The sequence below is a fragment of the Thermobia domestica genome, chromosome 11 (genome assembly GCF_964235325.1).
Source record: "Thermobia domestica chromosome 11, izTheDome1.hap1.1, whole genome shotgun sequence".
NCBI classification, from domain to species: Eukaryota; Metazoa; Arthropoda; class Insecta; order Zygentoma; family Lepismatidae; genus Thermobia; species Thermobia domestica.
The window spans coordinates 63,363,858-63,379,558 of NC_137464.1; the positions used below are offsets into that span (position 1 = coordinate 63,363,858).

Genomic DNA, 15,701 nt, shown 5'->3' on the forward strand with positions numbered 1-15,701 from the left:
AGTAATTATACAGTAAAGTGGAAAATTTTACTTCACACTGAATAGAGACAATAAACACCTAAATGAAGGGATGTACCATGAAGAATACAGAAGTTACTTTCATATCTCAAATTTAATCATAATCCTGCATTCTGCTGCATGCGTTTGTGAAAATCTGTTTCCTAGATTTATTCTTTGCTTCATAAATTGGTTATTACTTATTACTCTACCTTGATACAAAGTACACAAATAATCACATTTATCAGAACGAGTCTATTTGTTCTTCGTGATTCTTTGCTGACGTTTGGCACCAAACAAGTCTTAAATTTGTTAACCCTTATAAATTTGATCCTTTTGTATGTTAACTTACATCACTACTACACTGTTTGAAACAGGTTAATATCTGATTCTACATTGATAATAACGCTTAGAAGATTATATTTTATTATCTAATAAAGGGAAATTATTTTAAGAATTAATTTTCTTGTCCTTTCTAGAAGAGAAAATATTTACCAGCACTGGCGTATTTAAGGGGCTTCCAGATTTAATCACCCCAAAATTTTATATATCATTTTAAAATAAATAAATATCTTGCAAAATGTTCACATTTTCAGGAATAAAATTAGCCAAGCCCCCGAAACAAAATTGTAAATAGAAGAAATAAATCTGAAGAAATAAAAAAAGGCTTTATTGGCAAAATATTGGCTTGGTCATTGAATTATTTCCTAGTAAGTCACGGAAAGAGGTTCCTAATACTTTATATATATAAAAAAATGTATATTTATTTTTCGATTTGAGAATTCCCATATAGATTTTTAAATATAAAAATGAAGTTAGGAAGAGGAATCCTTGCTATCCCTCAATATATCTAAATCAACTAATAAAAAACAAAACTGAAAAGAATGCTACTCGTACTTTGAATGATATACAGAAAAAATTATTAAAGGAATGTTTTACTGTCATTTTATATTGACTCTAATATCATTTCATTAAATGAGTATGTCTTTAGTTATTGTTTTATTTTAAAAATGCACACTTTCTAACACATACAAGCTTGTCTTTATAAGACTATATAAAATAAATAGTTCACCACACCACACTTACCATAATCTTGAAACTCTTACAATAGAAGTTTTTTCTTTAAGTACATAGATAAAACATTCAAAATTTTATTTCTTAAAGGCAGAATTAGTTACGTATAGATTATATTCCTTGTTTTGCACTGTAATTCTTCCATTACAGGACTAGGCTAACAACATAATTTTGACTAATAATTATGGTAACCTGATTTTGTTTATTCATTTACCCTTTCTGGTTATGATGACTAGGAAGTACGGCACTTATTTGTTAGTAAAATGTTTCGCAACACCATTTTTCAAGTATTAATCGTTTTACCTGAACTGTAAATGTTATAATAGAATTAGTTTCAAATTTCGTTCAGTATCTAATTATAGTACTAAAAGATTCAAAGAAATTAATGTTATGTGTGAAAAATCACAAAGAAATTGTTTCTAGTAAACTACCATAACTATTTAATTACTGTTCACTGGAAATCAAGCAATGTTCCGATATTCTATTTGAATATATGCATTAATTTAAGCAGAAAACAATCATATCAAAATCGAATTTTTTAAAAATTGTTTATATAAAGTATGGTTGTACATAGAATTAAAAAAAATAGTTTAACAATTTATTATGTTTAATATTTAACAGCTTTATTACTCTTTATGATTTTACAAAATGTACACATTAGTAAAGAAAAAACCTTATACTTCTGATGCACTTCATAAACCTTACATATCCGTATATGCAGTGTATCTACCTTGCATGAACAATCACATGTTCGAAAGTACACATGAATACATGAACATACATAAAAATTCATTTCTCTTCTTATAATTTTGACATCCCCACTTTCCTAAGATCTTTTCTTAAAATTTTTCCACTTGGGTTTTTTGGAATTATATCTACAAACTGCACACCTCCATGAAGTCTTTTTTGTGGTGACACTTGACCTGGAAAAAGAAAAAAATGTTTGATATCATATTAACTCTTAATGTTAAAGTTCGTCACACAAAACTTATTCCTTTTGATACATAGATCTAACATTCATTCTTCTCAAATTCTTTTTAAAAATTTCTCGCTGGTCTAGTAGCTAGTGCGTGCGCCTTTAGCGCACATAATATGGAGTTCGATTCCTTGTAGGATGCCCTTAAAATTTGAACTCATTACTGTGGATCGGATTCCACTTAAACAGTAGGTCCACGTCTCATGTAACCTCGCTGCTGAAAAGGGACGCTAAACTTAACAAACCAACAAAACTTCAAAAAACATTTTCCATGAATAATATGTGCAAGCAGTGCACAAATAATCCCTCTTAATTACGGACAGATTACTTTCTAGTATCCTATAATGCTTCTGAAATTACCGATTTATCAAGATGAGATTTAAAAAGAGAAAGAAAATACATACAGAAGTAATCATGAGAAGTAATAAAGCATTATGAAATATTGTTATTTATTATGCGAAATTAACTAAGTGGAAGTATTAACAAAAATGTGATGTGCAATTCCCAAATCATACATTAATTACCATTAAATTCTAAAGTAGCGACTATCTTTAATAAATATTCAATACCCTCCCAGAATGAATATACAATACCTCTCGAATCTTTCGCAAATGCCCATGTTTAACAAGTCATTTCTGAAGAATAATGAAACGTGAATTATATACGGTTTAGATTGTTGCTTTAAAAGACTGTGCTTTAGTGACTTCTGATTAAAATAGTAATTGGTTAGAATGTTAATAAAGTAGAATATTCATTACATTTGCTTGACACATTTGCAAATTTGTTACTTGACACAGTGGCAACAGGAAGGATGTCAGGACCAAAAGTAATAAATAAGATAGGAAGAAGTTAACTTCAGGGTCGTATCCAGAAGTAGTAGGACTGATTTTTTTCCAGCGCGCGCGGAAATGTAGGGAGGGCTGCAAGGCCGGATGTTATGGAGGGGAGCCTTGGGAAGGGAACAGGTGTCGACCGGCGGCAGTCGCCTGCGTGCGTTAGTTGAGTGTGGACCACTGTGTTAGTGACCTCCTATTGTGACGCCTCGTCGTCAGTTGCGATGGGCCGAAATTTGGAGCAGCGGTACGCCATCAAGTTTTGCGTCAAACTGAGAAAATTAGCGACCAAAACCAAGGACATCCTTACGCAGGTCTACAAGGAGGATACCATGAGCCGTTCCTCGATATTTGAGTGGCACAAGTTGTTTCGGGAGGGGAGGGAGCTCGTCCAGAAAATCGATGTTGACTGCATTTTTTTACCATCGTGGCATTGTCCATAAGGAGTTTGTACCTCCTGGACAGAGTGTAAATGCAAAATTTTACGTGGAAGTGCTCACACGGCTGTGAAATCGGATCACACGCGTGCGACCAGACCTGGTGGGGAAATGGAAGCTCCACCATGACAACGGCGCGTGGATTTGAGGGATCTCCTGACCAAATTCGGCGTTTCCACGTTGCCTCACCCCCCTACAGCCCTGATGTGGCACCGCCGGACTTCTTCGTGTTCTCCCATATCAAGAGGCAGCTCAAGGGGCATCGTTTCGACTCGGTGGAAGCGGTCCAAGCGGCGACGCCGAGGGCGCTGAACGGCATCGCGGAAAAGGCCTTCACGACCTGGAAGGCTCGCTACCAGAAGTGTGTGAATGCCCAAGGGGCCTATTTTGAAGAGTATTAAGTCGATGTATCAAAATGTTCAATAACTTTTTTCTTAAAAAGTCAGCCCTACTACTTTTGGATACAACCCTGTATTGTCGTATGGGGGTCAATTGCCTCCTCTGGATTTTCAAAAGGGTTCGGTTTTTCGAAAAACATGTCAAAACATATTAGATTTACTTACTCATATGTTACAGTATTTAATGTATTTACTGTAGTTAGTGCAATGTGCATAATAATTGTTATTTTACATTAAGTATTGCTCTACATGTCTCAAGATTTGTATATACGCGACTTCGCTTATGTGTCGGTCTTTTCCCCTTTCCCTCCCTTTTTTCTCAATGGAAAAATCTGTGGGTGTTTCTGTATTGTCATACTTTTTATGTATATTCTAGTACGTTTTTTTCTTCTTTTTTAGTTCCCAAAGCTCGGAGTCAGATAGGTAACATGAGATGAGTGATACGAAAAGATATACGCAAAAAAATATATATGGAATATCGAAACGTCCTTTAGGGGAAAGTGCATCATCAAGCGTCTTGTATAACACGAATCTACAAATTGTTGTTCTTGGTAGTTACATAAAAGCTAACGTTAAATTAAGGTTGCAAAGAAGTTATTTTTTAGAAACCCATCTGCAAAATGTGTTAACTGCATTAAAGAAGATGTATTGATAACAGATACAGTAATTAAGTGTTCACTGACTTTATAGTGAACGTACTTTTCGTCTAAAAGCCGGCTACAATTCACTGAATTGGCAAGGAAAATTACAGCTGCAAAATAAGTAAACTACACGACAGTTATGGGCACAAAATGTTAACTTGCATAAGGCAAATGGTAGGCGTACTACTGCACATACATACACAAAACATAAATCTATACGTTGTTTAAATGTTCTATTTCCTTTAGGAAATACTCTCTAGTTTCTACCATTCTGATCAGAATGAAATGCATATCAATATAGATGGAATGACAATAGAAATATGTTTGTTGAGAAAAGAAAGTTCAAAACAATTTTGTTATATAAACTGATATTTTGTAGGGGAGAAAATGAATGTGCAAGTATACGTATCAATAGTTATTAAATATACTTTTGAGTATTTTGAAATATAATTGTGAATATAACCATGTTGTTAGATTTATAAAACAATCTAACATGGAGAATGTCAACAATGGTCTGTATTTCCATATTTATATAATACATAGGTCATTATTCAAAGCTCAATTTGACCTAGGTTCTCCAGTGCCACCTCCATGCCTGACAATATTTTTAAGTATTAATTGCATAATATAACCATGTTGTTACGATTTATAAAACCTTATCGAATTGATGCTAACCCTGCATATACGAGTACTACTGACTTTATCCCTTCGGATTACTATCTGCTTCGGTCCATGGCTTACTTTATGAAGTTACAATACTTTTCCAACAAGCAGGAGATGGAAATAACAATGACTGACGTATTTACTGCAAAGGACAAGATGTGGTAGCGACATGGAGTCGAGGAAGTGGGAGGAAAGTGACTGCAGGTAGTCCCACATGAAGGGTTATAATTTGAACGTTAACTTGCTTTCATTGTATTGAAAAAATACAGTTATGTTATGTACCAGAATATTACAGAGTAATCCTAATATAATATTCGATTGTCGTTGTACTTTACCGTGGAAAACTTTTCTACATAAATATGTATTTCTCTTTCTTCTGAATTAATGTATTTAATTACTTGAAAGTTATTAACCCAAATGATATCCTTTATTTCTTTTTTTCAATGGTCGTGATTTTCCTACAGCAAAAACTTTTATTGAATAAATTAATACAAAATACATGCATTAACAATGTCAAATGAGTATAGTAAATTTTAATCGCGCTATTAATATCAAGTAGTAAGTATAAAATCTCGCGTTATTTTAAATTATTCAACTTACCATTTATTCTTAGTTAACATATGCATTTGATAAGACTAAATGCAGAACACAAAATGTTAAGACTTACGCGCCACGAACTTAATGATATCCTCCTGTGTAACTTTTGATCCATCTCGTTTAACGACGAATGCTTTTGGGAGTTCTCCACATTTCTCATCTGGAATACCAATCACAGCTGCATCTTTCACCTCTGGGTGTGTCAGAAGAAGACCTTCCAGTTCAGCTGGTGGAACCTACAAATAGAAATGTAAGTTCTCTTCAATAGAAATAACTGCGAAATATATAACAACTCATGTTTCTAAAAACCTATGGTTTTATATAAAGAAATTGAACATAAATTTAAAGTTCACTGAAAATTATGGAATTTATAATTACTTATAATAGTAAGCAAATTTAAAGGAATATAAAATTTAAAGTTCAATGAAAGCAGTGAAATTTATAATACAATAAAAAGTAGTAGTATTAACCTTTACGGAATGGACTACGTAAATGGACGTCAGATAAATGAAACATAAGGTTTGGGATATTGATAAAATCTTTTAAATGTATCACATGTGTGTATTATTCATAAGGCTCCCAGATTTCTAAACTAAAAGCCGGGATATCATGTGAAAATTTACATATTAGTATTTCGTTTATGAAAGAACGCCAATATATCGAATTTCATTCATATATATCCAAAGGTTCAGAAGAAACATATAATAATAATGAAATCTTCCCCTTCTCCCAATCCTTCAAGGTTGAATTTCCAAAATTCCCGTAAATAAATGAGATGTTCTCATTTGTATGCACAGAAATAATCTTTTATTAAATTTTATGACATATTCAAAAATCAGAAGTACCATTTAACCAATAGTAAAATTTCCTTATTCCTCATCCCATCGGGTTAATTTTGAAAATTCATATATATATATATATCATCACTTTCTTTCACTTCTTCAGGATGGAATTTTTAAAATTCGTGCAAGTAAATAAGGTGTTAGAAGACCCATATGTCAGGTTTTGTGCCTGTTCATTCAAGGAAGTTCGTATTCTATCTTTAGTTTAGGTATCTAACTAAACTATTGAGATAACGCAAATGCCGAAAAAATAAACTTGAATGAAAAATTACCGAGTTCAAAAACGCACTAAAAATCACAATATATATATATATATATATATATATATATATATATATATATATATATATATATATATCCAATTTCAACAAAAGTTCTAAAAGGTAGAAAATACCAAATAAGGCACTTAAAATAAGAAAATAATTCATTACTATTACCTTTAAAGATTTTGAAGTCTGTGTCAAGGCAAACAGATTGATACCTAATATAAAATTATCACCGAAACTAATTTTATATTAGGTATTAATTTGGTTTGGCACAGACTTCAACACTTTTTAGAGATAATATTAATGAATTATTTTCTGCTTTTAAGCACATTATTAACTATTATTTCCTGTTTCTTTAGCATTTTTATTATTTTCAACCTTTTAACGTTTTTATTGACTTCGGTTAACATATTTTTTAAAGATTTTATTGCATAACAATCTCTGAGTTTAATCTTGTTTTTATTAAAATCATTATAATTTCGACGTTGTTTCCTCTTGTTTTTAACTGTTTACATTCATATAAGCACAGAGTCAAACCAATAGGCTTTCATAACTAATTTTTGTTTAATTTAAATAGTTTATTGCAACATTTCCTACAACCTGTGATTCTATATAACACACTATCAGGACCTAAGCAAGAAGATAACATACTGAAAATATTATAATAATATTATACGCGTCATAAGTACATGCTGAGTTATCAAATTCTAAAAGAAGATTTATTGGTTTGCTTTTAGTATGTAAAATTTCTGTCCCACCCGAAAAAGGCAAGCCCCCTCCCCCTTCCTAGAACAACTTGTTGGCTACAGCGCTGTTTAGAAGTCTATTGATGTTTCACTGTAAAACAGAACTCATTTGTTTGAGACATTTATCTGTTTTATATTTTAGCCTTGACCATTGATAAATCTCAACTAAATTTGTCCAACCATTTTCCTTTTTTTTTTTTTTTTTTTTGGGTGAATCGTCCAAGCCATACTTGAGAAATATATTACAATTAGAAAACTTCACGGTCGGACGACATGATGGAAAAGTATAGTAGTTCACCATAGGAGCCACCAAAACAAGTTTGTACCTATAATTTTTGTCGTACGTGTAAGACAAAGTCAGTCTCCAACTTACCTGAAAACCCTTGTATTTAATGAGTTCCTTGAGACGGTCTACGATGTAGAAATAACCATCTTCGTCATAATATCCCACATCTCCTGTATGTAGCCATCCATCTGCATCTATAGTGGCGGCTGTTGCTTCAACGTTTCCACAATAGCCTTTCATAATCAAATCTCCTTTGAAACACAATTCACCTCTTTTATGAGGACCCAATGACTGCCCAGTTTCCGTATCAATAACCTTCGGAAATAAAATAAGTCAAATTCAATTATTAATATTACAATAACGTTGATACTTTTACGGTTGACTTATAATATATTGATGATAAATTATCTACATATAAATAATTGATTGAGTACAGTTTAATGTTCTTTTCAACACTGAGGCTATATGAGAAAGGACTTGCAACTTAAACGAGATTCAAACCATTACTCTGTTTTAAGAGGCAAACAGCCTGATCGGGAATCGAAACCGAAAAGACGCTAGTTAGCTAAAAGATTTACAAATTTTTATAATTACAAACATTACTGCTATATTGATAATATTTAACTGGGAGAAAATGTAAAAAAAAAAATGCCTATCTGAGTTTCAAATTTCTACCGAATAAAAGTTCCTGTTATATAAGGCATGGTTGAAGCAGAATTTGGTCTTTTATATGAATCGATTGCTTTCAATTTTTTCTTTACGGTGTACATTCGTTATGCTCTTACTTCATTATGTAACTTGTATGCTGCAGTTTTGTTTTGACACTGCTAGTGAATTGCTACCACTGCTGTTAGCAACCCTCGTATACACAAGAGGACTTCTTGGAATTAGCGTTTAGCCAGTCGAAATTCTCAGAAGAGCGAAACTATGGAAATTTTCTACCCAGAAGTTCCCTCTCTTCTCAAGACATGGAAATTTTTTACCTAGAAGTTCCCTCTCTTCTCAAGACATTTCAGCACCTCTCGCCGAACCGTATTTGGGAAGGTATTTACTCATTCCCTCACTCACACCTACGCAGTCTGCTGTCCAAGGTATCTATATGTTCGACTATTGATTATTGATTGATAGTTAGTGAACTATCCAATGTCTACGTATTAGTTACTCAATTAATAGATATTCACTTTCCTTAATGGTGTTTAATTGGCTAAAATGTTTAATAATAATGTGTAGTTTTATGGGGACTATATCCCAGTAACATTTGTATCAATCCACTCTCTTTGCACAAAACATTGATGTGGGAGAGGCGGGCAGTGCGTCTTAAGTATTCAAATCGAAGAGGAAGAATACAATTCTCCTACCAGAAATTATGCAGTAGTGCGCGACCAAAATGACAATGTTCTTGTCTGTGTTTTATAAAGTGTCATTAGAAATTGTGCTACTGTTTGAAATCATTGTTAATATGTAAAAAAACAGAATCGTTAATCATAATTTCTTCCACCTTTTCTAATTCAACTAGTGTGAAAAGGAACAAAAGGAGATGACTGTGAATTGAGTATCACGTTGAAATGGAGACGATGATAATAATTGTCTGAGAATGAGAAAGTAGCAGCAAGGAGAAGAAATTTTTAACTTCTCACCGATAGATGGAGTATTTCTGCATTATGGCATCATTGATATTAATTTCGTTTTTATTTACGCGACGCAAATAGCGCGTCCGTATTTCGTTCAAATATGGGCCAGCGAGTGAAACACCCACATCATATATAGTTATTGTGTAAAATCTTAGTGTTGTTTGTGAATGTGAAATATTAATAATAAATCGATATTTTTCATATCATTTTAATTTTTTATTGTATCAAGATCAGTGTAAAAATCAATTCTCTAATTTACATGCATAATGGCATTAACATATGACGTTAATGCTTTGTTGTTTATTTGTTGATGGAATGTATTCGTAATGTGCTATGGATAAAAATATTACAAGTAAGATCTTGAAATACTTGTGATGATTATAAGTTGATTTGCAAGCCATGATGTTAAGGTAGTACGGTAGAACACCACGCTTCTCTCTTAGACAACCATTGTGTGATCAGGTTATTTTTATTATTTTTTGGTAGATTCCCCCCTTTAGGCTACATGAGACATGTGTATTACCCGAACCAATGCTATTTGGGACGATTTGTTGTTGAAACGAAGTTCAGACGTAATTGTATTGGGTGGTCTCGTCAGTGACGGTGGGTACTCGGAGAAAAACCCCAGTCTATTTCAATAACTCTATGACAATGAACCCGAAATACCACTCAAAGTATCAAGTTATGATACAAGCTCTACAGGAAAACTGCTTTTAAAATCACAGTACATAGTTCTATGTAGTATTATTTTATGTTGATATTTTTCTATATTATTTTTAGGGCTGTGTAGTATTTTGAAACATTTTATTTATACAAATGTGGTTCCAATAAGATGAAACGATTGCCTATACATCTAAGACATCGATTGTTGTTTTTAGTCTAAGTTTCCCGGGGATCTCACCTTCCAACGAGACATGCCATGGCCACCTCACTCATCGGACCTGTCGCCATTGTGGTTTATTTCAAAGGAAGAGTTTTTATGAACAAGCCACGCAATCCAGAAGAACTGAAAGACGCAATTCATAGGGAAACACTGACAATTCCATATGATATGGTCCAGCATGCTGGGTCGAATTCCAGTGACAGGTTACAATAGCGCATTTGCAATAAATGGCTCTCATTTATATTATGTCATTTCCGAAATGCAGACTTTCTTCATCTAAGATTTTGTTAAATGATTCATGAATAACACTTCATTGGATATTCGTAAAAAGATTGTAGTATTTCAAATTACAATCTTGCACTATCATTAAAAACCGTCAGATTTCCTTGCCGGACCATGTATAAAGAGTAAAGTACACATCACAAGTCTAAAATATTTATCATATAGCATATACCGGTATTTAATGCTGACAGTATCAATATAAGTTAATAAAGTTAATACTAGAATTGTTTTCTAAGGCCTAGGACTGAGCCTTTAGTCAAACAAAGTATCTTTATAGAAACTGAAAATATAGTGAAAGTACACTTCCCTGTTGTTTCAAAAATCTGTTTTTGAATTTTAACATTACTTTACATTAGTCTGACTTCCCCCCTCTTAACGAACCACTTGTTAAGTACACATTTTGGAGCAGAGAAATAATACCTTGCATAGTGTTCCTGGTGGTAGAGTTCCAGACGAACCTAGTTTATTATTGGCAATTGGTGTTCTGAGTACAGCGAGAGTAGTTTCTGTCATTCCATAGCCCTGCCGAATGTTCTGAACTCCTATTCTCTTCGTGACAGCATCCTGAACTTCTTTGGTTAAAGGTGCTGCTCCACTCCAAATCTCCCTAATACTCGAAAGATTGTAGCGATCTACAAGTGGATGTTTTCCAAGGAACACTAGCAAAGGCGGCACCAAGAAAAGTACTGTTATCTACAGGAAAAAAGAAATAAAATGACATGTTAGCACAGCTATGACTAGTACATTAAAATACATAAACAAAACTGTCACCATTAAGTGAAGTACTAACATCCTTTTGGCCATAAATAATACAGAGTTTATTTTCTTTATCATGGTTTCTAAGATAGTCAATGTCAATTCAAATATAGAAATGAAACATGCCTATCCTACAATTTCTCGTTTACATTGTTTAATCGTACTAGTGGGAATAAAACACAGGATAATGCTAATTTGTATGAAAATATAATTTAAGTTAATGTAAGGCTTCATATAAAATACCCCGTGCTATTCACTTTACACTGAAAAATTATGGGAAAAATTTCTTGCCACATAAGTAGACTTCTAAAAACTTCTAAGTAGGCCTAATACTTAATTTCTTAGATATGTGATATCATTTTGCATACTGCAATGGTATTACAGTATTAGAACTTTTCTTTGTATATAAACAAATGTGATTAGAATTTTGCTTTTGCGTCCTTATTCAACATCAAATTTAGTTTCTTCTACTAAAGCAGGTTCCTCTCTGGTGCATGGGGTCCTTGGTTCGATTCCAGCTCGCGTCAAGTGAACTTTGTTGTGGACACCGTATGCGTGGATTTTCTCAGGGTTCTCCCGTTTCCTCCCACTTTCTTCATTCCACCATTTCCTTCATTTCTCACCATCGTCGTTTCCTTTAGCGTAGCCAGCATAACCGTGGAACCTAAAACTTAAAGATTTCACTTCATTTTTAAAGCAGGCTCCAAATTTCTATACAAGAGCTTATACGTGTTGTAAAGATAGAAAAATACTCTAGTGAAGAGATTATGGGGCTCAGGTAAGTAGCCAAGGTGGGAAGAAAATATTGGGGAAAAGTAAAAAAAAAATACTTCAAAAATATATAATACTTTTAATGTTCCTCTAGTACAGTAAGAAAAATAATATTACCTATAAAAAGTTAAATAACAACTTTCACATAACTTTTAAAAGTGGCAAAATTGGGACCCGTCCCCCATCAAATGAAATTTCTGGTTATGACTCAGATGGGGTTACAGGACCCTGAAATATTCTGTCCCAGTATACATATTACATAAATAGTTAAGTATAGTATTTAATACGGAATATTATTTAAGTATAATGTTTAGAAACACAATAAAGCCAAATTAAATACAAAAGAAAAGACAGAAGAACGAAAAAGTATCCAAGCGAGAACATGAGCATAAGAAACGCATTTTTAGTCAAATCATTTTTAGTCAAATTATTCTATATTAATATTTTTATATATATATATACACAAATGTGTTATTCTTATTACTAAGGAAAGAAGTATATAATATTATGACAAAACCCGTAAAATTAGAGCATTCGAATGCCATCTGATTTGAAATGATGTGGTTCCTAGTAATCCCATAGTCATATTTCAACGTTCGTGTATTTTCAGCCTGACGCCAGGATTCTATTTTTAAGAAGTCCTACTTACCTGTATTGATTTAGAAAACAAAATAAATATAGAGCAGAAAAGAATAATGATATGAAGCGTCTATTAAGATTAGTTCGAACTTAAAAAGTTTTAAAATAAAAAAATAAAATAAAAATATTACCAGTTATACAACCAAAACCAAGAGTTCTATCCTGTTCGTGAAAATATAACTTTCAGATTAATCTTATACAGAAGGTACGGTAAATATTCAACAGAGTTCAAAAGCATTTTGATATTTTGATTGAATTTAAAGGCTTTGTGGGAATGCTCACGATAAATATTACCTTAAATATGCAAAAGATTTGTAATTAAAAGGGTAATTACCTTGTGTTTTTGAATGTTTTCTAAAAATAATTTTTCACTAAATTTAGCCATCACTACTACTTTTAACCCCATACAAAAGGCTATCAACATTGTGACTTGCCCATATGCGTGGAAGTATGGTAGTAACGCTAGCAACACATCAGATGAATGGAGGCTACCAACTTCTGCATCTCTGAAATTATTAAAACAAGAATAATGTTAGAAGCAAAATCAAACTAATTCAGGCGAGAAATAAATAAAGGAAGAGAAAACAATAAAAATTTGAAATATCAATTTTTGACCTACAAATTTTGTCAAGGTAACATTACATTTTATTGTATACCTATACTAACTTTGATATACTATTTACAATTGTATCAGATATTTAGCCAATATAGGAAATAGGCTTTTATTCCCCAAAGTAAATACTTCTTTTTATTCAGTAAATTTTCAGACATAAAATCGAAAGACATGCATAAAGAACTAATTTAATTCAATCTAAGTTACTAAAAATGTTAATCTTATCTTACTCATAATATTGTTGAATAACAAGTTTATAAGACATCATAAAGAACTAAATTCATCAAGCACAGGAAAAATATTGTCTTTTCCATAATATCATTTAGCATTGTTCAATTATGGGGTACCTATGCATGAGTTTAATTCAATGAAATACATCGAACTTATGAAAAATGAGAACGCATGATCTTATGACTAACAACATATTGAACAAGAAAAAATCGTGCGTTTTTGAGAGAATCCTTTCGCTTAATTGTTATACATTAGAAGATTAATTGTAATTGCTAACTAGTCTAGTGGCTAATCTTCAAAATCAAAGGATTAAGTTTCGGTTTTCAGCTAAATGAGATCAATATACGCTAAACTATAATGATAATAACATCTTAAGTGAAAATAAGGATTATCTGAGAATAGCACTCTTAACTACGTTGTGTTTTGTTTAAATTATTTTGAGGTAGATTATGAATAGAAGTTTCGTCGGATTAGATTAAATGTCGTTTTGCCATCGGAGATGCATGCAAAATTTAAAGGAAAGTATATTCATTGGTCAAGAATTGATTTCATAGTTTAATGCAAACATATAAACATACTAAAGCAAGTTCAATACACTTCTAATTAAAAGACATCTTCCACCCATACCGTTCATTCCTTCTGATCTATCACGTTCATCATTCTAATTATATAGCTTGTACGATCTACAAAACCAACGGAAAATTCTTATTGCTTGCTCTTACATGAAAGAGAAAGTTATAACATATTTCTGTCTAAAAGGAAACTGCGGGTTATTAAGTTATAGAATGAAAATTTTTGTGGATTTTTTTCAAAGGCCCATTATTTCCCATGCTACTAGACAGTGAAATTTACACATTTAAAACAACACATTTAAAATATTTAAGCTCTTTTATGTCAATCTAACGATCAATACGAGTTTTGTAAAATTACTTGATAAGTATTATTCAGTGCAAAAATACACATTCCTGACAGTCTTTGGTCTGATATCAGTACATAAAAGTCATAAACAGGATTCATTGATATTTAAGGTGGAATGTACTTCAAAGAGTGTCATAATATTTGACTTTTTAGGAAAAGTCAATTTTTCAAATCTACAAATGTTCAGATTATATGCTGTAAATGTCCTGTTTGTATTGTGATTGTAAGTCATTTATATTTTTGTACCTATACCTATGTGTGTTGTATATGGTGCAGTTAGAACTCAAACTCCTTTTATGCAACTAAAATTTTAACATTCAAAATAAAATTCAGAATAACATGAAAATAACATTCAGCTCCTTGTATAAAACATAAGAAACAGCATTAATACAACTGACAAAGATACAAAAGAGAAAACTCAAAACCAAGAAACAAGATGCGGTGTATAATACATAGAGAAGTAAAGAATCTACATAGAAACCCAAAGTCAAGGAAATAACAACATATAGGTATGTAATCTTCTATTATAGTATTATATATTAGTACATAAAACAGAAAAACGTTACCCTAACAGAGAGCTTGCACCTCTAGTATCACACAGAGACAATCGTACTTTGGTCCCTCTATATAAATCAGGTAAACCAGAGAATCAGTAAATAATAAAACATAAATCTTAATTAATTACACAAAAGTTAAAATTCTATTATAAATTCACAAACTTCCATTAAGATTTTTCTTGAAGTATAATTGACTTTAACATCATACTTACTGTAAATGTTGTACCGCACAAATTACATTTCTGTGGGTTAACATTACACCTTTGGGGAGTCCTGTTGTTCCACTAGAGCACATAATTAAAGCTACATGAGTATGAGGATTGACGTTTGGTGGAGTTACTACTTCACTGGAATATCTTAGAAATTCTGAGAATGCAGTAAACTTAGACTGAGCATTAAATTCCACAATTTCCTTCACATAATCCAGTCCCTGAATAGCTTCCGCCATTGCATTTACAGTACTCGAAGAACAAAATACAACTTTCGGTTTCGATATATTAAGCGCATGACGAAGTTCACCTGGTACAAAAATAAACTTTATTAATCATAAAGAAATGATAAGTATGAACTTACGAGTAAAGTATTATAATAAATACATCTAAGCTGCTCGCACTTTTTCGTTGTTTCAAGTTCTTTTAGAATGAAACATTATTTCATTATAAAG

At 32.1% G+C, this 15,701-nt stretch overlaps 1 protein-coding gene across 2 annotated transcripts in view; it reads right to left on the reverse strand.

The window, feature by feature from the left end:
- Positions 1-580: 580 nt before the first annotated feature.
- The window catches only part of LOC145664105 (luciferin 4-monooxygenase-like), a 43,648-nt gene continuing 28,527 nt past the window's right edge, over positions 581-15,701 (reverse strand). For both annotated transcript variants that reach the window (XM_081730457.1, XM_081730456.1), the window contains exons 4-9: positions 15,250-15,556; positions 13,053-13,224; positions 10,973-11,245; positions 7,844-8,071; positions 5,687-5,852; positions 581-1,994 (exon numbers count right to left, since the gene is read on the reverse strand). In XM_081730457.1, the coding sequence (XP_081586583.1) occupies positions 1,873-1,994; positions 5,687-5,852; positions 7,844-8,071; positions 10,973-11,245; positions 13,053-13,224; positions 15,250-15,556 (1,268 nt within the window). In that variant the 3' untranslated portion in view covers positions 581-1,872. The remainder of the gene's footprint in view (positions 1,995-5,686; positions 5,853-7,843; positions 8,072-10,972; positions 11,246-13,052; positions 13,225-15,249; positions 15,557-15,701) is intronic.